This window comes from Haliaeetus albicilla, chromosome 13 (assembly GCF_947461875.1).
Source record: "Haliaeetus albicilla chromosome 13, bHalAlb1.1, whole genome shotgun sequence".
NCBI classification, from domain to species: Eukaryota; Metazoa; Chordata; class Aves; order Accipitriformes; family Accipitridae; genus Haliaeetus; species Haliaeetus albicilla.
This window is the reverse complement of record NC_091495.1, coordinates 24,511,340-24,535,131: the sequence shown is the minus strand read 5'-3', so window position 1 is coordinate 24,535,131 and position 23,792 is coordinate 24,511,340. Positions and strand designations below refer to the sequence as shown.

Below are 23,792 nucleotides of genomic sequence, written 5' to 3'. Positions count from 1 at the left end.
TTGTCCCACAAGCAGGCTGTTGGGTGGCTGATTCATTTTCAGTGCCAGTAGAGGGAGCATGGACCAGGTAGACAGTTTTTGTCCAGTGTTAAGTGTCATCGTTTTCCACATCTTTCTCTTGGTAGGTGATGAAATACACTCCAATGAAGACAGGAGCATCCATGGACAGAGGCTTTGTGATGGGCTCTCAGCTGAGGACCTCTTCTTGGATGCAGGTTCCTTGTCCTGAAGAGCAGGTGATATTGCTGGGCTTTGTTGTGGGCCTTCTTGAGCATTTGTGAATGTCCCTGAGCACTGCCTTCAGGCACAACTTTATCCCAACCTTCCAACTGAACAGCAATCCACTTACAGACAGGAAGATAACTGGCTAGAAATGGCTGCTGTAGCTCAATGTCAAAAAGCTGTGATTGTTCACATATTCCCTGAGAAAGCTGATGCATGTCCAGGGCTTTGCTGGGGACCACAGAACGCATAAATGGCAACCTCAGAGAGCAGCACCACGGCAGAGAAAAGGCTGCACGTGCTGGGCATACCAGACAGCCTTGTGAGGGATGTGCGCACGGTCAAGCGATGCCCAAAGCTGGGGTGGTGGTGGGAATATTGGGGGTGACCTGGGACTGCTGCAGGAGCACAGTAATGAAGGACTTTGGCCTTGAGAGCACTGCTAGGGCCATTTTTAATCACCGAGCTGGTAAGTCCCAGGTCACTCTGTCACAGTCTGCTAAGCAGCATGTTTTAGGAGGCTTGTCAGTGTTAAACTCCAGCTGTCTATAGATGGACTTAGAAAGTGGTCTCTGCAGAAAGTCAGCAGGAGGTGGGCTGTGACTAGCAGTTGGGGAAAATCAGGCCACTTGGCTGCTTAAATGGGATCTGCAGGAGCTGCCAGACCCATGTGGCAGACGTTAGGTTGGAGAAAGAGAGGGCAGCAGTGACTGGTACAAGAGCGAGATGGCTGGGGACAAGTCACACCTAGCACCCTTGCAAGGGACTTCAGTAAAGCGAGTGTGTGGGTCACTGTCCTCACCATTAGCAGGAAGGCAAGAGGCTTCTGTCTTTCACCACAACAGAGCTATTTCCCCCTTCTTCTCACCGTAAAGGATTGCTCTCCCCTTTTATTCTCGTCACATTGCCTTTATTCCCCTCTCTCACCGTGAGGCTGTCATAACAAACACAGGGAAGGCTTGATGGGAGGGATTAATCTGCCTCAGGAGGGGCAAAAGCAGCTGTGGACGGTGGAGGTTCCCAGTGAGGTGCTTTGCTTCCTTCAGCCGGGTGCCACCACTGGGCCCAATTTGCTGCCATGGGTGGGAAGGGACAAGCCAGTCGGGACACTGAGAGGGGTGCAGGGATTTCAGTGCAGTAAGAGTGTGTTGCTCGACAGGAAAGCTTTGCTGCTCCAGATGAATTAATTCAGACTCAACTTTTTAAATTATGACTACAACCTGATTAGTAAGAGAGGCCATACCTAAAATACAATCATCGATACCTCAGTAAAGACCAAAAATACTCCAGACTGACTCACTTAAATCACATGTAACGTGTCTCTTCAACAAGACGAGATCTCATTTTTCAACCGCGTGGGAAAATCCAACCATACTTGCAGTGTACTAGATCGGAGGGTGCTTAGCAGTCTAAAAATATGATTCAAAGGACTTAAAAAAATTTTTTTCAACCTGTACTGGAAATTATCTTCCCTTCTTTTGAAATTAGCAACTATCCTGCTGGTAAAGTAACTTCATAGCTGATTTCTTCTGCTATGTTAAAGTCACATTCTCAGGCAGTGACAATTCCCTGTTGTTTTTTACTGTGCCCTTTTTTTTTTTTAACCTGTGTGAGATTTTTCCTCAATTTCATTTGAACTAAAAGTCTACTGGTCTTCAGTGAAGACAAAATGACAAAAGTACTGCTATTTTAGCAACATACCACTATGCACTATGTTTGTGGGTGTGCCTGTGAGCCTGTAGGTCAGGTTATATGGTATCTCCCCTATTTTAAAGGAAGTTGTCTTTTTGTCAGATACATGCTCTTCATTAAAGATTTCTGCACGTAGCAGTAATAAGGATATGAGGAAATCTGCTGTCTTGGGCTGGCCACAGATTCACAGGCTGTATTAATAGATAGGATTAGTGAAGAGGAACAGGTCAGAAAGCTGCAAAGCTCCTGTCCCTTGAGATATCCTTCTTTAGATCATTAGTCTCATTGAAGAGCTCCCTCGAGTGCAGGGAGCAGAAACTGAGGAAAAGGCTCGAACCGTTTTATTTTGCCGGGACGTGCTGAGGAAAGGGCAATTTCTGGCTCATAAGCTCCACTGAAAATGTCTGTCCAGTTTTCTCCACAGGCACCCTGGAGAAACAACAACATCAGTTTTCTGAGCAGAGAGGCAGCTGTAACAGAGCAAGGAGAGACTATCATAGGTTTCTACCTACTGGCTTTAGGTATGTACTCGGCTTGGACGTGAAGGGAAGCTCCTGAGTAGAGTTTGGTATAAAGTTCAAAGTGATTTGTTTGGGTTTCATCCCTAATAGAACAGGATGTTAAAAAATGCAACTTTTTTCTTCAGCTATTACAAGTTCAAAGAGGTACAGCTTTCTTTTTTTAAAAAGAGATTCATAATCAATGCAGAAATCTTGAGGAAAAAAAATAGTCAAGCCTGTAAACTTTTAACTAGTGTTCAGTAAACTTAGTATGTGGGAAGATGAAAAAGTGCCTTATCAGAAGTACATGACACTTCTGTGTCTTCTCATGCCTCCATAGCACTGAATTAATGTTCTGCGATTTCCGGAGTTTTGACTGCTGGCAGTCAGTTGGCATCCTACATTTACCTCCTGGTGAGACAGAAAATATGGTTCTGTAGTTTTAAACTTTTTTTTTAACTATTTGTACTGCTCTTGCTTTAAACATTTGATGCACATAGAAATAAACTTCTATGTTAGATCTATGAAAGATCTAAATACTAGAACATTATCCTGTGTTAGCAGTCACAGTACTGTGTGTTTATTTTGGTTCTACTGCCAGACAGCTATTGTAAGTGTATAATAAGGATTTGAAAATGGCACCCAATATGAACTCACTTTGATCCCCGTGCAATTTTGGTTTGTTTGTTTAAATACTGTCTATTTGGGGCAGACCCATTGCAGGATACAAGGAAACTTTATGAAATTTCAAAGAATGCAGGTTTGCTAGGTAATCAAAATTTCCAACCATAAAACCTCACAGGAAAATACAAGAGAATGAAACTTCTATTAAATCTGTTCTTCTAAACAGCATATACAAAAATGTTTCTGTTTTTAAATGATTGATCTAAACAGATTTTTTCTTTTCCTAAGCTTGTCACATATTGCAAGTAGCTTACTAGCCCTCAGCTTATGCTTGAGAAAGCTCTATGGAAGTTACAATGTAAAATGCTAGGTATTTTAATACGTTTGCATGAGACTTTCTTTTTTTACCTATAGGAACTAGAGAGGAAGAAGTTGCGTTTAGAATAAAAACAGAGATTCTAGTAGAAAACTGTGTGGCTTCTATCTTAGGAGATTTAATTAGAAGAGTGGCCGTAAGATAAATCAGTTGTTCCAATTTATCCCCAATCTGTTCGCATCTGCGTATCACTTCACAAATGACTGGGAAATGGCTGCACCATCAGCTAATGAATTAATCAGTTGCACTTAAGTCTAGAAAGAACATCTTAGGTCAGCAAGGCCAGTCCCCTGCTGTGACAATATATAATCTCATTTACGAAGCTACCATGCTCCCTCATATAACTGGCTAGGGTTTTTTTGGTGTTGCTACCACACTTCCAGTTGACAGGCTGTTCCTGGTTTTATTTCTCTGTTGGGCAGTAGCCTTTCCCTAAATTCTTAGCTAAAGTCATCACACGTACTTTATACCTTTTTTGTTGTTCCCTTTAATTGAAATAATTTTTTTGCCTGCAATTAACATCCTACAGCCAGTCTGTGTTCCTGAAGGAAAAATCATACCCTGTAGTCAACCTTTGTATATCCCTATTAAGCAAGTGGGGTGGTTTTTTTGTTTGGTTGATTTGGGGGGTTTTTTTAGTTAATTTATTTATTTCCTGTCGTAATACCTTTTCCCCTGTCATCCCAGCATATCATCCTAGCAGCCTTTTACGCCGTGTTTTCCATCCTGGACTCTCTTGGGTTTTTTTTATTTTTTTAACTTGCAGCCAGGACTGAATACAGCATCCAAGCAAGGTCTTGCCATCACCATTTACATTAATATTTGCAATTTCCCAGCTCTACAGATCCCTCCTAGTGTTGCCTCTGCATCACACTGGTAGTTCAAACTTCTTCCATCAATCAACCAACAACAGAGGTGTTTTCCTCTGCTGCTTCCTAATGGTGACCCCACATCTTCTAGCAAATACTTTTTAAAGCACCTAGGTGCCTGAGCTTTTAGGTTGTATATCTACTGGGTTTCGCTTGCTCCAGCTCCTTCTGCCAAGCTTACAAGTGCTTGGCATGTCACTGCTGCTATTCTTGAAACTTACCTCCAGATTCAAAACTCAAGTCACATTTCTTGCAGAGTATATGTAACCAGTAATAGCACTACTCCAAGTTAAGTGTAGTGGGGATCTGGTTAAAATGTGATGGAGGTAGGTATACCTTTTTGCAATAAGAACTTTTGAAAAATATCTTAGCAATACATAAATCAGAAAAGTCCTCATGTCTTTCTCCTCAAAGGTCTACTGCCACACTTCCGCAAGCACCAACCATAACAATTTACAGCTATTACTTTTATGTACACCAATAACTCAGTCTATCTGGGGAGCAGTGATGTGGCAGAACAAAATACTCTGTTATGGAGCCACCCTCTTGCCCTTCTGGCAGCCAAGGACAAAGGCCAGTCCATGTGTTACATTCCCGTACTTGCATTTCTTTAGGGGTCTGGAAAGACAACCTGCATTTGTAGAAGTCTATGGGTACTTCCTTACACAAAGTCCCAAATATGTTCATATTTCATACTTTTGGGGTTTTTAATGCCTTGGAAAATAGCTTCGGTGATTACACTTCTGTAACTGCTCTTTTGAATCTAAGTACACCAGTGCAGCTTTTTGCAAATTCTGATGTACATTTCCAACACTAAAGGGATGTATATGACTGGTGTTAGCACTTACCCAGAAGATGGGGTTCTTCTGAATCTCTTCACCTTAGCAGGATCACATCCAAAAAACCTAACTATCTTTGGCCAAGTCTTCCCACAGTCACACATCTTGACAGAGGATGTGAATATCCAAGAACCATGATCTAAAAACTTTTGCTGAGATGAGGCCTCTTTGCATGTCCCTTTCTGGAAATTCTCATGTCACAGGTAGCATGGATGTCTGTCACAACCCAGACTGGACAGACCAGGGAGTCATGTTTAATTTGAAATTCCCTCGGGCTAAATTAAGGTGAAACGACACCAAACGATCAGTTAAAGATTTTATTTGTGACAGAAGCAAACTGAACTGGGGAGGCATGGTAGTAGGTGGCAGGGTTTCTCACAACGGGAATTGGCATAAGACTACTTCTGTAAACCGTGTAACCAGAGTAACCATATACATCAATTCAGGGAATAAGGAGATCCCTCCCATTGAGTTACGAGGTTCAGAGCAGACCCCCTTGCTTTCTAGACTCCTCCTCAGAGAAGGGCCCAGGGGCGGCTGGATCCACTCTTAGTCCCAGACTTGGTCAATGGTTTTATGTCTTAACGGGATGAGGTGTAGGGATTGTGGAAAAGGAAAAGGAACGAGAGAGGAAGGAAGAGAGAAAGATTTCACCAGTCCTGGGTCCAGCGTTGGTTCAGTCAGCCAAGGGGTCCGGTTCTGGTGGGCTGCACACCTGGGGCTTCAGTTTGTGTCCTTTTATCATCCTTGCTCCTCCTTCGGGTGGGCACCTGAACTCGTCAGGCGAATGAGCAGTTTGTGAGCCTTTGGGGCTTGGGGGTGGTTTGTGGAGTACCTTCTCCTTCCCTGCAGACGTGGCCATTGTTTGATCTTTGTATCAGAACCCGGAGCTGGGCACCCTCCAGCACCGCCCTCCCTCTCCTGTTGCTGATGTCTGAGCTGATGGGCTTTTCACCTTGGTTCCTCGCTGTGCAGGGTTTGTCTTTAAGCAGAACTTGCCCCACCACAATGTTTGAGACACTAACTCTTTCAGTCTCTCACAATGTCATATGTGACAGGCAGGACATTGATGTATGTGTCGTACATCATACATGAGCCAGGCTGTATCAGATCCAGGCAGCGGGGTCCTCAGCATACCGCATGGAAATTTGAGCTCAAAGCCCACGCTGGAATGGGTATCACACACTAACATCACAAGCAGACCAGCATCAAAGTGCATGAGTGCATTTTGCAGATGCCAATGGACTTTGAGATCACTGTACTGCTTCTTGGCATCCAAGTCACTCTTCCATCATTCTCCTTGCTAACGCTTTGGCCAGGAAACCAGCAAAGTGGAGGAAAAATGCAATGCCAATCCCATAGCGGTGAGCCATCATAGCGTGCTTAGAGGGACTATCTGCATGTGATAGCAGCCACTGCGTTACCCTTCATTAGGTCAGCTGCGTCAGCATCCCCTTTCTGGAGGCAGCGCTTTCTTTCCATCCTTCCCTTCCATGAGCTCAGAACTGTCTTTGACAGACAGGTGGGACCTTGTCCTGTTGCTAGCATTATATCTGACCCCTTTTTGCCCAGGTCCTAGTTGGTATAGTACTGTGGAAAATCATTGCATAGTTTAAATTATTAGGTGCAATTTAAAAGTACTGTCCACAGCTGCTAGCTAAGTCAAAGTTAGACCTGGGGGAAAAAAAACGAAGCATTTTTTTCTTCATAATTATTAATTGGAATTCTTAAGTAAATTGTTCTTTTCTGCATTTATACACAATTTGTTCTGTGCTCATTTTCCTGGTTTCACAGTTAACTGGGACTGTTAGAGTGAATGCTTGGCATAAAAGGAAATTTTAAGTCAGTGGGAGAGAATATTTGTTAGAGAACAAATTCTGACTTTTTGTGAGTGTTTATATCAGAAAGGCATGCTGAGAGCATTAGCAATCCCATCAGAAAACTGGAACAGACCACAAGACCCAAATATGCCTTCAAATAGCACACGTTTTCGAATGGTAATAGTAAACTGTTACTTGACAAGTGGCAGAATGAGTGGTTTTTGGGGACATTGTTTGACAGATAAATCTGAGGAGGTGGGAAAGGAAACAAGCTATTCAGAAAACATTCATCCACATGATCACATTTATTGAGCAAATAATCTCTCTACGCTTTGTCAAGTCTAAAACATGATGACTCTTCTCCTTCCTGCCACAATTGGCAGTGTGCCCTGGGTAGGATACTGTGTATGTATAATTAGCAGCGAAGACTAAAAGCAGAGCAGGGTCACTTCACAGTTGCAATAGTTAATGACAGCTTTGCAAATTCTCTAGATTTTATCACTGTTTTAAGTAAAGTTTTCTAGTCTGAAAATCTTTTGCACCAAACATCTTCAGATAGACATTTATGTTTGTGTATAGGTAGCTGAATCAGTAATTGGCTTCATTAATGCCTGCTCTATACCTAGATGCTCAGTCCAGTTTGTGTCCTAGAGATAAGGTTATTTGCTGAGGAAAAAGCGTAGCTTGTCTTGTGACGCTGAGCCTTCACCTTTTGCTCTCATTTCTTCAATTCTTCCACTTAAGGCTTCCTGTATAATTTAAACTGCAGATGGATGAGTTGTAACACCCATTTTTCTAATTCATTCTTGTCAGATTTTACAAGTAAAGGCCATGCAACAATGTCTAATAAGAACAAGTCTAAGCACAAAGCTTAATAACCTATCTTAGCTGAGCACAGATGCAGTCATCTACTGGAAACACAGATGACAAGCTTGGAGCTATCAGTTCCCTTGTACCAAATTTAACTCTGCAAAAATGTAAGTTGAATGTTAATAATGAAATTGCATGCAGGCTAAGGTGTTTATTGCTTGGTCAAAGACCATCTCAGGTACATGAAAGAAAAATAGGATATGTCTGGATGCTCAGGCTTGGGTGATCTGGCAGAAATCTTTGTAAAAGTGTTGTGTTCCCTCCTAGCTATTCCCAGATTTAAACAATCTCACTGTTCTCAGTCACTGTCAGCAGAGAGATTTTCAATATCCTTAGTCACTCTTGCTGGCTACTTTTTCGGTCCTTTGTTTGCATGGGCTGGTGGACAGCACCAAGACTTTGTCAACAGGGTTTCGGTTCCTGACTACCACCAGCTTGCTTGGCAGCGTTCCTGTGCCTCCCCCAGAAATCATGGGTAACAGGACCAGCCTCCTTTGTGGTGCACTTTTGACATCTGAGCTCTATTAGGGGGTGTCCTGGTTTCTGCTGGGATAGAGTTAATTTTCTTTCTGGTAGCTGGTATAGTGCTGTGTTTTTGGTTAAGTATGAGAAGAATGTTGATAACACACTGATGTTTTCAGTTGTTGCTAAGTAAAGTTTAGACTAAGTCAAGGATTTTTCAGCTTCTCATGCTCAGCCAGCAAGAAGGATGGAGGGGCACAAGAAGTTGGGAGGGGACACAGCCAGGGCAGCTGACCCAAACTGGTCAAAGGAATATTCCATACCATTGGACAGCATGCCTAGTATATAAACTGGGGGGAGTTGGCAGCGGGGGGCTGTGGCAGATCACTGCTCAGGACCTAACTGGGCATCACCCTAACTGGGTGAGTGGTGAGCAATTGCATTTTGCATCACTTGTTTTGTATATTCCAGTCCTTCCATTATTATTATTGTCATTTTATTATTGTAATTGTTATTATTATTATTAGTTTCCTCCTTTCTGTTCTGTTAAACTGTTCTTATCTCAACCCATGAGTTTTACCTTTTTTTTCTGATTCTCTCCCCCGTCCCCCTGGATGGGGGGGAGTGAGTGAGCAGCTGCGTGGTGCTTAGTTGCTGGCTGGGGATAAACCACGACAGGTGGAAGTGCTCAGTTTCTTCCTATCTGCTGTTTTTTTTCTCTCTCAGCCACGTTTTGATCTCAATTGGAACCTGTCCTTTCACACCAGGATTACTTTAGGATGCTGAGTTTGGATTTTGGATTTGGGTTTTGGGTTTTTTTTTTCCACGTATACTCTTGTGAGTGAATATTGCTGGCACCCTGCAAAAAATGAAACTAGTTCCCTCGGTTGTTTCTTTTCTATGCTCTGTTTATTGAGATGCCACCTGGTGACACCAAGGCCTTATAGCACTTGAAGTTCAGAGGTTTCTTTCTGGGCTCTTGATCTGCCGGTGGTCTACCCTGAGGCACACACCGCCTGCAAAGCAGCTGAGGAGGTCCCAGCTCTCACTGAGCGGGTCAGAGCTATCGCTGTGCTTCCTCCAAGTTGCATTTTCAACCTTTTTCCCTGTTGTGCTGTCAGGGTTTGGGGGAGAGGGGGATGGAGATCGTTTGGTTTGACGTGAGGGGTTGGTTGGTTGGGGTTTTGGGGTATTTTTTAATCTGTCAGTCAATACAGTCAGCAACCCCAGACCAGCGAATCTATCTGATGGTGCAGAGATCCAGTGTCCCATAGTCACTACTCTAGCTGATAGCACTTTTATGTCACCACTGCTTTTGTTAGTCCACGGTTTACTCAGAATTGAGTTCCTCCAGTTTTTTTATCACAGTATTAATATGGTCTACAACCCAGATAGATCAGACATTTTAGGGACTGGATATGACAGCGCAGGTTCTCCACCTGCTTTAGTTAAAAGGATTGTGCCTACCTGCAGAACTCATGCTTGCTCTGTAACGTTATCTCCTTCAATGCTTCCCTCATCCCCACCCTCAGCCTGTGAATGTAGTTCCAAAAAATGAACACAAATACTGCATCTCTGTCACCTCTATCTAAAACGGGTATTGTTGTTTTACATGACGTTTTGCTCAAGTTCTTCCTTAAGATACTTTAACTGAAAACTCCCTTACCTTCCAGGCTGGGGGAAATTGCTCTGTATATTCCCAGGAAGCGCACATGTATGACACTTCAAGGGTAGCCTTCCTATCCGTTACACTGCATTGACAAAATTTTGCTATTTACAAAGGAGGTGCCATTTTATTTTGTGTGCCATTTTATTTTGTCTGCCATTTTAGCACTATGTCTTCATACTGACAGGGAATATATTTCCATGGCTACTGCCTTGAAAATTATCTTACCTTACAGAAGATAGAGCTGACATACACAAACACCACATTTACCATGTTTGCATTGCAGACTATCTTGATGCACTCCCAGAGCTCTTCCTCCAGCACCCTGCTGTGCTATTTATAATACCTAGACTCAGACAAAAGTCAGAAACAATTCCTGACTTAAAGTGCATGCAGCCGCTGGAAATGAGACTCAATTAAGAAACATTGTCACCTAGTGGCCAGAATAAGATGTATTTATTATTGTTGATCTTATCCTTATAATGAGATATGTATAAAATATATGTATGTATCTCAGTGTATCATTGCACCAGTGACTATTTCTGGTTAATACCGTATGCCAACATGTCAGCTCTTCCCAGTTCAAAAGCTCTTTAGTAAACCACGTGCATTTGCTAAGCAAGCCAGAGCAGCAGCAGCTTGGCAATTTTGCAAAGAGAAGTTACTAAAAAGAAATTGCTCCACAGAAAAGATAGTTCATAGTGCTGTAACTGTCCTATCAACCACCTCCCCTCCCACTCCAGACTACCCAGAGCACCTCACCAGCGGGCAAGTTCCCAACCTCTCTGCTTGGAGAACAAGCACCTTGCTCTTTGGCATTTCAGCTCGTGATACTCCCAGACGGCCTGGAGATTTGGAGGCAATTTCCTCCCCTCCCTTCCTAGGCGAGGCAGCCCAGCAGCAAAGTGCTGAGCTCCTGACATACAGGGCTGTTGGTGCTTCCCGAAGGAAAGCTTCCTGCCGCTGCCCTCTTGCTACAACATTAAACTTATCAGCCATCTTTCATCTTGTTAACTCCTTTGAATATCCAGGGATGCTGTGCAATGCCATCGTGTCATGTCCCTTTTCAGTGCATATATTCACCTCTTGCTGTGTCAATATACAGCACCCTTGCTCTGGGATATCTACTGCTTGTGTCTGGATAGAGGGCTTCGGATCAACTCTTTTCTCCCTCACCTGGTAATTAATGCTGTACCCTGGCATCAACTGCGGGGAACAAAACCACCAGCTCCTGCGTTCCTAAACCTGTCCAAGGCTGCAGGTGCTCAAAAGAGGTGGTGTTTTGCTCCACATTACCAAGGGGCAGTGAGGCCACCTATGTCGGCAGCGGCAGGGCTGGTTTGGGGCGTGCAAACAGGAGCCAACAGGGAGCCGGGTGCTGCCTGACCTGCTGCTCAGCCCCTCTCCAGCAGCTGCCCTGGAGCCATCCCCTTCACTGGCTAAGCCCCATTTTCAACACTGAGCCTGAAGTTTATGAGTAAACATTTCATTAAAAGTCATTCATTTGTACATGCCTACATCGTTCCAAAAAGCGGGATGCAAACTATCGAGGTCTTGCACATTTGGAAACTCTAGGTCTCTCCAACTGAGTGGCTGACTTTCACCAGATTTACAGTCATGTCCCTTAAGTTTTCCTCACGTAACTAAACATGTACAAGTCAGTCATCTCTGTTCCTGGAGAGTAAGACAGCACATAACTTTCTTTAAAAATAAATTTTAAAAGACTTTAAAGCTCCCAAAAGGTCTGTTATAAATGTTCTCTTCATATAGATTCAGGTGTATTACTGAAAAATATTCCCATCTGGGACAGGCTTTGCTGCAAGGAGATCCTAGGCTGTTCTAAGTGAAGAACATAATCATATTAGCTGCACTTCTCAAGAGAGGACTGGTAAAGCGGCTCTCTGGCTATGTGCATGAGCTTTCAGTATCCGTTATTGTATACAACATACCTAAACAGCTGCAGCTTTTGGCAGATTGTTTATAGTCTCTGCTCCACTCTACCAATCTTTCCTGCTTCCTTTTTTTCCCAGGTGTTACGTGTCATGAGTTTCACCTGTCCACTTAGGAAAAAAAACTTCTCTAGGCCCTTAAATGGTGGATCTTTGGCAGATGCAAGCAGTACTTCTTTATGTTTGTTCTGTTTTATTGCTGGAGTTATTCACTTGTTCCTGCCTCTGAAATGTACCCAGCTACTTAAAGCGGCTTCATGCATAGGTTTTCCAATGGATAATCTAGTTTAATTTGTTTCTAATGGAACAAAAGCGTAATTTTATAAGTGATGTTGCACATTTACATACTGAACTGCTTCTTGCCTTATTTGCTTTTTGACTTCATGGATTTAATTTTTTTTTTTTTCCAGGTTGGCTGTCTTGGTTTGGAAACAGCATTGTGATTTTTGTCCTGTATAAGCAAAGGCATCTTCTGCAGCCCACTGACTACCTCACATTTAACTTGGCAGTATCAGATGCTAGTATCTCTGTGTTTGGTTATTCACGGGGGATCATTGAAATCTTCAATGTCTTCAGAGATGATGGATTCATTATCACATCGATATGGACTTGCCAGGTAAGACTGGATTACCCTTAATCAGACAAAATTAGTGCAGCTATTTCTGTTTATATTCTGTATATAAATAACCAGGCAGGCCCGAAAGAGAGAAAAGAAATACTGACTGACCTTCCAAAATGACAGTGTTCTCTTTTGTTACACCCATAAATCTATGCATTTGACCAGTGTTTGACCAATTTTCAGTGATTTTTTTTCTATCTATTTGCAATAGTTCCTACTAGTTTGCTTTTTTTACTTCTTGTCATAGCTCCCACTCATGTTGGAATGCTAAGGTGTAGGCTGTGCTTGTCTTCAGCTTCCCTGATGTCAACCTGGTTGTTGGCACTTCAACATTTGACTTAAAGCAATGTAGACTCCTACTTGACAACAGGCGTGTAGAGCAAAGCCTCCACACAGCACTTAGGTATACCCATATATTTTAGCATACAACTTCTTGTACTAAATCAGTTCTAACTCTTCAGTCTTACCCCTAAATTCTTGGTTGGTTCACTTCCTGTGGTAGGATGAGTGACTTAACTTTATGGCAGAGTCGTCCCTGAACTTGCAGGCAGGTTTTTGTTGGAGAGCTTGGAAAATATTATTACTGTTAATTCTGAAATGCACCTGCATAGACAGACTATAAATACATCCCATGGCTAGATAGGCACAAGCCTGGCTCCCTGGTGCTTTCAGTAACATCTGTGAGAAAGATTATACTTAGTGTGCCTGTTTCATGAGGGAATAAAAAATCTGAAAGTGACAGGATAGCCTACGGCAAGGTGTAAGAAAGATTGTGATGAAGGAAGAGGGAGAAAGAAATAATCCTCTTTTATTGGGTGTGGGTTTTTTTATAGTTGTGGGGTTTTGGCTGTTGGGTTTTTAATTTATTTACTTTTTTTAAAAGAGGAAGTTGAACTATTGGGTAACATAGATGAAAAAACTTTTACAGCTCATGTCCTCTCCCATTCAATACAAAGGTTCTGTCTACCCAGAGAGGAAGATTTCCCACAGAAGCCTCTGATTAACCTAGGAGATGTAGCTTGATCTAAAACCCGATTATTTTCTTGTTTAAAAGGTATGTCTATAGCCATTTTGCAGAAAAGGATTTATCAAAATGAAGCTAATTATTTCCTCAGCAAAATCCACTATTTCTCTAATGAGAAAACCTACAGTTGCAATCTAAGATCTGTTGAGGACAAACTTCAAGGGCACCTCTAATTTTTTTTTATTGATGGAAACCCTTGAAGTCATCAGATAAACAAAGACATACCTGCAAGCTGTAAAATTCACACCCGCACTCAGAATTAAACAGATTGACGTTTTCCCTGTTTCAAGGAAGGTTGGAGCTATGATTAAGAAAGGAAAGGTGAAATCTGGATCTCCGGGTTCAGTTCTAGCTTTGCTGCAGACTTTCTGTGTGAGACAGGGTAAGCCATTCAGTGTGAAATGCTGAACCAAGACCTGTGGCATGACTTAAGCTTTATAACTCAGCAGGTTGAAAGAGGTAACATTAAATGGCCCTTCTGCCTTCCCAGTCCAAGCTCTTCCAGAGCCCCATCTATTCTGTGGCTCCTTTTTTTGGACTGTAAAAACCAGCACACACAGGAATCGACATAGCATGGGCACACTGTGTCTGTACCTCTTGATTTGCATGGGAGTCTTCTGTCAGCAGCCTTACAGCTTTATTCCACAATGCCTCTGCCTGCGAGTCCCTCTTTGGCTGACTTTGAGCTATTTAGAGTCTCATTACAATGATCTGGCTTTTTTTTTTTTTTTTTTTTGATGTAAAAAGACTGAGATGGAGGTATGCTTAATCTTCCTGTGCTTGAACTGCCTTTACAAGGAGAGAAGCGGTCCCTAAAATTTTTGGGGTACCCAGATAGTTTGTTGGTCAGGGTGTGTTAAGTAATCTTATTTGTATCTCCTGGTTTTGAACAGCATTCATTTGTAAAATATGGATATCAAGCAAAGCTTTAAGTTATTGGGATCCAAAGATTTTGTTCAAGACATTAATAATGCACTGGCTTTTCTAAACACTCTGATTTGCAAAATATTTAAGTTTCTGCTTCGGTAATCCTCTGTAGACTCTAAAAGTTAACATTTATCATTTCAAATAGGAACTGATACTGTATTAATGCTAACTAAAAATTAATGGTAACCTGGAAAAGTCAATTTATACTCTGAATGCTTTGAATTGGTTGTGACTTGTTGAGTGGTTGAGCTGGTTGTGGCTTGCTGAGAGAAAACCATGTAGGAATTCTGTTTCCATCAAGATTTTGTTCTGTGTAAGGGGGGGTCTCAAAAACACGTTTAAACCCTGACATCCACCTTCTTGATTATTAAGCTTGACAAAACAGAAGCCAGTGATGAAAAAGTAACTTATGGAAGTAGAGTGGCTGTTTTTTAGGAAAAATATTGTGCAGAAATAGTGAGAAGCTTCTGTGCATAAAAAAGGTATTAATGTTTCTCTGTGTGTGCAGACAGCCAACACAAAGGTTATTCTAAAAATGCTCAATATTGAACAGCAGTAGTATTTCAATTGCTTGGGTTTTGGTATTTATAAAATGTGATACATTCATAGTCCGAACAGAATGGCCCTCACATCTGGAACATGAGGTGTGAGGAGCTTGGTGCCAGGAAGGTAAAGCCCATGCTTTCTGTCACAGCTCTCTGAATTCGATATCTCTTGGTCCCCTCACCACATTCAAGCTCCTCTGCAAGTAGCTGGGATGCCGATTTGGGCTGTTGCACACATGAACATGGCTCTTTCCTTAGCATGGCCTGTGTGTTTTCCCTGACTTGGTTTATTTTGCTAAGTCCAGAGGATGGCCTTACTTGGCTTTCTGTCATTGTCCATTTCACTACACATTGCTGCTGTTTCATCAGCTTCTGCTGTCAGGTATGCTTAGGGAAACTATTTTTCCAAGGTCCCTGTCATTTCTGTTTATGAAGAAATTTCATGAGCTCGCCTCACTTAATCCACCTATTTTCCTTTCCTCTGACTCGGGCCTCCTTCTGTGCCCTCAGGTAATATTTTTCAAAATTGAAGTTCACCATTCTTGCCTGCCCCAGTTAGAAAGAGTAGGGAGAACACAGACAGATACTACTTCTCTTTCAAAACAGCCTAGTCTGTGAAAACTCTCTGTTACAAAAGATGCATCTCCAGCTAAAAGGACCATCTCACGGCATACCTGCTGAATGGGACAGATACGTGTGGTCCTGTTCTCCTCCTCTGTATAGAACAAACACCACTATTCTTCCCCATGCCAAACATTATTTTTCTTTTTGGAGGTCTGACAGAGCTCTCCTCTCAGGAATGAGGTTGCATGGTAGGTCTGTAACCAAATGCTGCCCCTGCTGAATGCTGTGTACAGATATGGTTTTCCAGGGTGGCTTTTGGACTCTGCTTTCACTTCTTATTTATCCCTTCCCTGCTCTGCCACTGTGTCTTAGTCCTAATGTTGAGAGAGGGAGGACAGTCTCTAGCGCATTCATTTTTTAGCCTCTGGTAATATTATCAGTAAGTAAACTAGTTCATAGAAAGTTTTTCTTGTATCTGTTAATCATGTGGTGAATGCAAAAGATGCAGCCTTCAGGAAGCCTCTAAATATAGAGGAAGGATTATAACCTATCTGATCTCCATAGGTGCTCACAGTCATGTCAGAAACAAAGGATGGGCTGTGGGGTGCCTTAGAATTTGAATTCCTTTATAATCCTGGTACTTCAGTTTAAACTTGTTTCCACTAATTCACTCTTCTAATTTTTTTTTTTTTTGAGAATACAGTTTGGTTATTTGGACACTAATTTTATAAATACTTAAGAATTTTACTACAAGGGTCAAGGAAATTGACTGCTCTTATATGCTCACTCTGTTGGTACAGGCTTCTTTAAAAAAGGTTACTTATTTCTGACTGTTTCTTATGCATCTCAGCTGTGTGCAACAGAGGACAATGTAGTTATCTCCACGTCATGGTGGCATCATAGACGTACCCACTGACACCGACGTGCTGACTGATGCTATTATTGCAGATGCGCTCACCTCACTATCAGTCTTGGTGTCCCTGGTCCATCTGGCCAGCCAGATGGTGCCAGAGCATCCCCAGCAGATCCAGCTCTGCACAGAAACAGCCTCAGGAGGAACAAAAAAAAAATACGTTCAGCTTTGAGGTATTAGTGAGCACCACAGTAGCCCACCTGACAGGATTCAGCCCACACCGCCTCTGTCCCTGCAGCCTGCCCTCGTCCCACCAAGGGCCAGCCTGGAAAGACCTGCCTTCACCCTGTTTTGCTGAAGCTGCTTTGTGTTGTGCAGAATAATTAAAGCCACTGAGGGGAGCAGGAGGGAGAGAGAAATGACTGTCTCACCCTGGGGCTGGGTTTACTGCATAGCAGTGAGGAAACCTGGTTCTGAATCCTGCACTGCTTAATGCTTTGATTCTTTATACAGTGCTTCTGTATTTCTGTCTGGCATACCCTGGTCAGAAACAACTGGGAATGTAGTCAGCAGCAGTAAGCCCCGCACTGCATGCGTGTACTGTTTGAGTCTGTTATCCCTAATTAATTTGTGCACAGTTTACCTGACAGCACCAAACCTGTATCATATGTGCATTCTGAAAGGGCACAGTGTGGCTGGGAGTTCCAAAATTTTCTAGAACTGCCAGACTTAGTGTGCGTGCATTGAGGAGTACATGACCCGTGGAAATGTCTGGGATTTCTTGCACTTTAGCAGACTTTTCCAAATCGGGGCGACTTAGCTGATCGAGTTGCCAGCTGAAATCCCAGATAAATGGGGATCTCTAAAAAAAGCTAGATTAGATGTGCAATAGCCCTGCTTTAACAACGCTGCTGTTGGACAGGGAGAGTTCCCCTCCTTCTCGTGAGTGTCTGACTGCTCGCGTAAGGAGCTTCTCTTTGTCTCTGGCCCCAGTATTTGTTTGCTCTAAGGACAGTGGAGCATCCCCATATGATGAATAGTCTTGGGGCTTATGCTCCTAGCAGGGGATGTAGATCTGAGCATCTTTGGATGGAGAAAAGTGAATCCCGCTCTCCTGTACCCTGCATGGGGGAAAAGGGAGGATGAATCAGCAGTCCCTCTTTTCACAGTGTCACTGCTTAATTTTTGAAAGGCCTTCCACAGTTAAGGGAAGGATATGGCTGTGAATACTAAGAAATTACAATCTTTTGTGGCCTGGAGTAAGGCATTAAAAATCAAAAGGGGGGTGAGATATGCCCCTCACCTTGTTCTGTTGACTACTTTAGGAGCCTTGTTTGCTCACCACCTTTTGCCACATCCAATCTAGGAGCCAAGCTTGGAGCCATGACCCTCCTTGCACCAGGCAAATGACCAGAGCCCGCAAAGCTGAGCATGGTGTCCCTTACCCCCTTCTGTAGATTCAGCTTCCAGTCCCTGCCTCTTGCTAGCACTTAAAAAATCCAGCATTTTTGGTGCTACTAATGTTAAGAGGTCTAGTTTGACATTTCTGAAAACAAATAATGTCCATCTTTTGTAAAAATTAGAGGTGGGGATCTGAAACACCAAAAAGAAAATTGCAACACTAGGACATTTTGAGATCAGTAAGATGAAAATACGTGGGCTCTTACGGGCTCTTTTCAGAAGTTCTGAGGGGAAGACTTGTAATTTTGAATAAATTCTTTTATATTTTATTGATGGTGTTTGCTTTTCAGAACATGCATTTATCTCTTTTCCTATACACGGATTGTAAAATATTGCTAAATCTTGTCTGAGGAGGAAGTGGAAGATTAATACCTTCTTCTTTTAAAAAAGTGTTCTGTAGATTGGCTAATAAACCAAAAACCCTAAAGGCACTTATGTTCTTTTATAAATAGAGTAGGTTTGAAGGAGATCGATTTCTGTCCATTCAATATAACTGGTAAAACCAACCAATTGTTGACTTAGCTAGACTATTGCCTCTCTTGACTCAGTTTGTGATTTTATGCAATTGTAAATACCTAGCTAGCTCAACCTTGCTTGGTGTAAAAAATCTTGCAATATCACTGTATATCCCAGTGTCCAAGCATGTAGCTCTAAGATTGAGGCTGGGCCAGAAGAAACCAGATTTTTTTTCTCAAATCACAATAGCACAGGATTGTCTACTTAGCTGAAAAATGTTCAGCTATCTACTTAAAAGATGTTAAAAGAAATTAAACCAAATGTGAAAAGAGAGTGAAAAATAGTTATTGACTATCCTAGCACAGTACTGTGGTGTGATATTGCTGGGATTTTACTTATATATAGCTTATCATTCCTGACATTTCAGTAAGATGAAAATAACCCCAAGCCAAATCATGGAACTGGCACTAAGAGCATTAACAGATAAAACAGGTGTTAAAGGTGCTGAAGAAAACTTGTGTAACATTAGCTCTGTATATTCAGCTCACCTTAGCATGCTGATTCACTGTGAAAGGTAGGATGTGGGGAATGATCTATAAAGAAATTCATAAAAAGACTGCCCTTTACTTTGCCTGTGCTGTGCTATAAAAATCTTCCTCTCCCAGATATAGTTTTCTGAAAAAAATTTATATCTCAAATATAAACACCAGAGTGTATCCTCGTTCTTGTTTCCTTGCATAACTGAGATTTGAATACTGAAAAAAAAAAAAAAAAAAAGCTGCAGAGATATTAGTCTTCCCTATTTCTTTATTTCTGGTCCGCCTTGATATAATCTGAAAAGTGTGCACATTGCAGTCGAAGAGGTAAAACCAACTCATGTAGACATCTGTGAGCTAAATTTTAATGAGAAAAATACTTTGTCTGCAGGGAAGGGGGGAAAAACTGCCTTTGCTCAAACAGAATCATTAGCAACATAGAAGATCATTTCAGTGTAACTAATGTGACTGCAGGGAAGTTATGCCAGTTTTCATTAGCCATGAATTCTCCCTCATTTTCCTGTAAATTATTATTTCTGCAGCCAATTGCAACAAATTAGGGAAGTTATATATTTGGTACTTGAAAAATTATGAATGCTCAAACTCTCTGTTTCCTTGTTAAACAAGTCTGACGCAGCCCCTCCCATGCCACCCAGGCACTGCATCAAACTACACACTGCTGCCTGGAAAGGGCGTTCGTTGCCTAATAATGCTCCTACTGAACCAGGAATTTCCAAAGCTTCGATTCCTGCACTAGCTTTTTCTCTCAGAGGGCTTTGAAAGACCCTTTTCTTATTTCCTTATGTGGAAAACAGTAGCCTTCCTCATTCTACTGTGCTGATGTGTGTTTCTAAGAGATTAAATGTCTTCTCTCAAAAAATGCTGTCCATCACTTACCTTCATCATTCAAGATCTCACCACAGGGCTGAACAAATTGTGGTTTTCTGGCTCCTCCCTGTGTGCAACATCCTCTCACTGACTTCTAAGGAAAACTTCATATGAAACTTAAAAATCACTCTGATAATATCTGTAAGTATCTTAAATAGTCCTACCTCACATTTATTCACCTTCTATTTCACAACTGTATATTCCACTGTCAGTACAGCACTAGTGTGTAGGAAGCAGTTGGTGTCCTGACCCTGATCCTGTGCTGACTGAATCAATGCCTTCATGACTATTGCTTGCAATGAGCTGTATGTGACACGATACCGAGTATTTCCACACCACTGTCCCTGCAGAAGGGATGACATTGCACCTGGTGGCTTTCCAGATAGCTGTTTAAGGCCAAGAATAACCTGTACCCTTTACACTTCCTTCCATGCAGTCCTTGGGCTACTAGGACTCCTTGGCAATGCGTGTGACTCCTGTTAGGAGCTGTCAGGTCCAGCTTATCATACACAGTTGTGATGTTGTCCTGGTTTCAGCTGGGATAGAGTTAACTGCCTTCCTAGTAGCTGGTACAGTGCTAAGTTTTGAGTTCAGTATGCAAAGAATGTTGATAACACTGATGTTTTCAGTTGTTGCTCAGCAGTGTTTAGTCTAAAGTCAAGGATTTTTCAGCTTCTCAAGCCCAGCCAGTGAGAAAGCTGGAGGGGCACAAGAAGTTGGCACAGGACACAGCCAGGGCACCTGACCCAAACTGGCCAACAGTGTATTCCATACCATGGGATGTCCCATCTAGTTTAGGAACTGGGGAGTGGGGGCAGGGAATCGCCGCTCGGGGACTGGCTGGGTGTCGGTCGGCGGGTGGTGAGCAATTGCCCTGCGCATCATTTGTACATTCCAATCCTTTCATTATTGCTGTTGTCATTTTATTAGTATTATCATTATTAGTTTCTTCTTTTCTGTTCTGTTAAACTGTTCTTATCTCAACCCGCGGGTTTTGCTGCTTCTTTTTTCCCGATTTTCTCCCCCGTCCCACTGGGTGGGGGGGGGCATGAGTGAGCGGCTGCGTGGTGCTTAGTTGCTGGCTGGGGTTAAACCACGACAGATGTGAAGACCCTTATAGCCCATACCCATTTTAGGACCATAAGCATTTTGGGGGGATAAATTGGTTATCTTCTGTGTCTCAGGTTATTTCGGTACAGGATCCAGAGGAGCAAGAGTATCAGCTAAGAGATCTCCTTCCTCGTAGCCATGCAGCTTTTTCAGACTTTCAGGGTTGTAACATGTTCATGTCTTGGTCACTTAATGGCTGAGCTGGTACCATCACTAACCTGTCCTGCCTTGTGCCTAGGAGCTTTATGAGCAGAAGAACAAGTTCACTGGCGGGCATTCAGCCAGCAATCGGAGATGACCTTGTGTTAACCTGATGGTGGCTACGTAAGCAGATTCCTTCTTGCTGGGAAACAGCACACACAATTGTACTTTGGAGAACATGGAGGGTCACTTATAATCTCTGGGCTGTCCCAGCAGAGCCCGTGAACAGTCTGTGGGACCTCTGCTTCCCTTCAGACATGTGTAAGCCTCCAGAAACATTTACCATGATATTCTGAAAAGGCAAGGATAGTACTTCTTTACTTAGAAAATAAAAGCATGACTTTAATCTGGTGTTAATGGATCTTAGTTATGGGGGTAGGATCACCACAGGTCACAAAGCCAAGCCTTGCTTTCTGTGGAAATTTAAAGATGAGACAGGTGACTCATGAGGCTGTTTTCTTCTTTTATCTGTCTGTGTATTCATTTGCTTATATTAATGGTGCTGCTAGCAATAAACAAGCAGGCTCTGAATTAACATCACTGAAGTGGAGAGGAGTTTTGGCTCAGGCCCACTGAAAGGAGTTTTAAACAGTGTAGCAAGGATGTTCTCAGAGGGCAATGATAGAGTTTCTCATCTAGTGCTTCTTAATTTCCCTGTACAGTAATTCACAGAAAGACAATGGCAATACAGCATTTAACCTGAAGATGGGAACCTTTCCACTGTATCTGGATCACTGAGGGTATGAGCTACATGCTTGGTTGCTTCCTCCCCATTCATTCTTCATGGGTGGATGGGAGACATAAAACTTGCCATGGTCCCACGGCACCAACCCAGAGCTAGAAAGCAGGTGCTCCCAAGCATGTGGAGATGGGATACTTGAAGTAAGATTATCATCTGACGAGGTTGTGTAAGGAAATTCTGAAATTCTATCTATTTGTTAAATGATGTGCACTTGGTGGGGTTGTTAAATTCATAACTGTGCTCATTGATAGAGACATGTACTACTTTGAGTATAAACTGTGACCTGAGAGGGCTACAACTCCAATAGCTAAAAGTCAGACCAAAGTAAGTATATGTTGTATCTCCTTTGACTAACCCAGTATATAAACCTAAAATAACTACAAGCAAACAAGTAGATTTATTTTGGATTCCCTAATATTACCAAAGCCAAGACCTGAACTGCATATATTAACATTTGGCACTAAATGTACCTTTAACTATATAGTATAGTTAGTATAATTACATATCTGTATACATAACTGTATAGCCTAAATATTGCATTCATATTTCCTCTATCTTTAAAATATATGCCATCAACAGAAAGGTTTAATCACTTGGTGATTGCAAAATACTGAATGTCTGATGCTCTCACTTAATGGTTTAAAGTATCTAATCCTGTAGCTTATCAGTTCTCATTGTTTATTAGTAAATGAAGTGCCATTTGTGTCAGACACCTATAATGGCTTGAGTTAATGCAATCACCTGTAAGAAGAGCTACCCCTGAAGCCTGCTGAGACATTTTAAAAGGCAGAATGCAACCATAGTAGAGCAATGTTGTATGAGCAAATGACATTGTGGAAACTGTGATAAGTCTCTTTCACTTCCTGTATTGTAGTAAATCTTAAAGAAACATTCTGAGTGCTTTAGGAACACTATGCAACACCACGTACTATTGAATGTTTTCTCACTTACTGCAAACTTTAAGAACTTGTTAAATTTTAAAACGTACTATATTCAAAGGTACCTACAATTTTTTTTCAAAATGTATTTCTTAAAGATTGATTTAGGTGATTTTTTTGTCTCTTGAGGTTGAAGGAGGTTTATTGCCATTATCTGTTTACAGTATGATCTTGGAATAATCTGATCTGTATTCAAAAAAATATTGTGATGTCTTTAAATATATGCAATAGAAAATAACCCCTGTTTAAAGTTTATCTTTTTCTTTACATACTCATTATCTCATATTTAATAGAAGAGAAAGACAAGAGTTCTGAAGGGAGAAAAATGGACTTCGGGAAATTGCAACAGATTCACCAGCTGGCCAGAGGAGGGAGCGATGCAGCCTTTCTGGCTGGTGAGATAATGTTTCAGCCTAAATTGAAATGCAGTAGCTATTTTGGCAATCTGCTTTTGTGCCATTAAACCTTGATTAATCCAATAATAAGAACAATAGGTTATATTTTACTCTGTCTGCTTTAAATGAAGACAACCCTTATGAATTCAGTAGGGATGCATAAGTATTAAAGGTAGTAAAAGTAGGGCACACACAAGCTCATTGCTAAAAATTTGATAGTGCACTGGGGATTCCTGACTCTCTCTGTGTTGAAGCAAAGCTTAAGAAATGAATTTGCATGCAGTAGGAGCGTTATGTATTATGGGTTGTAAATAGTACACCAAGAACATTAGTGAGATTTAAAATCAGGCACAAATACAAAACAGAAAAAACACAGCCTTTTCTTCAGTTGTGTCTTAGCTTCCAGGCAACATAAAGATAATGAGCAAGTTCTGCGAGTATCTATATAGCCAAGGGAGTAATCCTGGTATAACACGGAGAGAAAAGCTTTTAAAACTGCTAATCTACTCCTGTTTCTTAATGGGTAAAAGGGAAAGCTGGTGGATCAAAATTACCATACAATCAACTTCGTGTTTATGGCTGAATTCACTATTGCCTATTAACGCTGATGCTATTTGATCATAATTAATGATACGAAGGACAGA

At 41.9% G+C, this 23,792-nt stretch overlaps 1 protein-coding gene across 2 annotated transcripts in view; it reads left to right on the top strand.

Annotated features, from left to right (window-relative positions):
• Window positions 1-2,139: 2,139 nt before the first annotated feature.
• LOC104314918 (visual pigment-like receptor peropsin) overlaps window positions 2,140-23,792 on the top strand; it is a 35,479-nt gene continuing 13,826 nt past the window's right edge. Inside the window, exons 1-2 of one of the 2 annotated variants that reach the window (XM_069800532.1) lie at window positions 2,140-2,435; window positions 12,300-12,505. In XM_069800532.1, the coding sequence (XP_069656633.1) occupies window positions 2,315-2,435; window positions 12,300-12,505 (327 nt within the window). In that variant the 5' untranslated portion in view covers window positions 2,140-2,314. The remainder of the gene's footprint in view (window positions 2,436-12,299; window positions 12,506-23,792) is intronic. The other variant, XM_069800531.1, reaches the window with a different exon arrangement.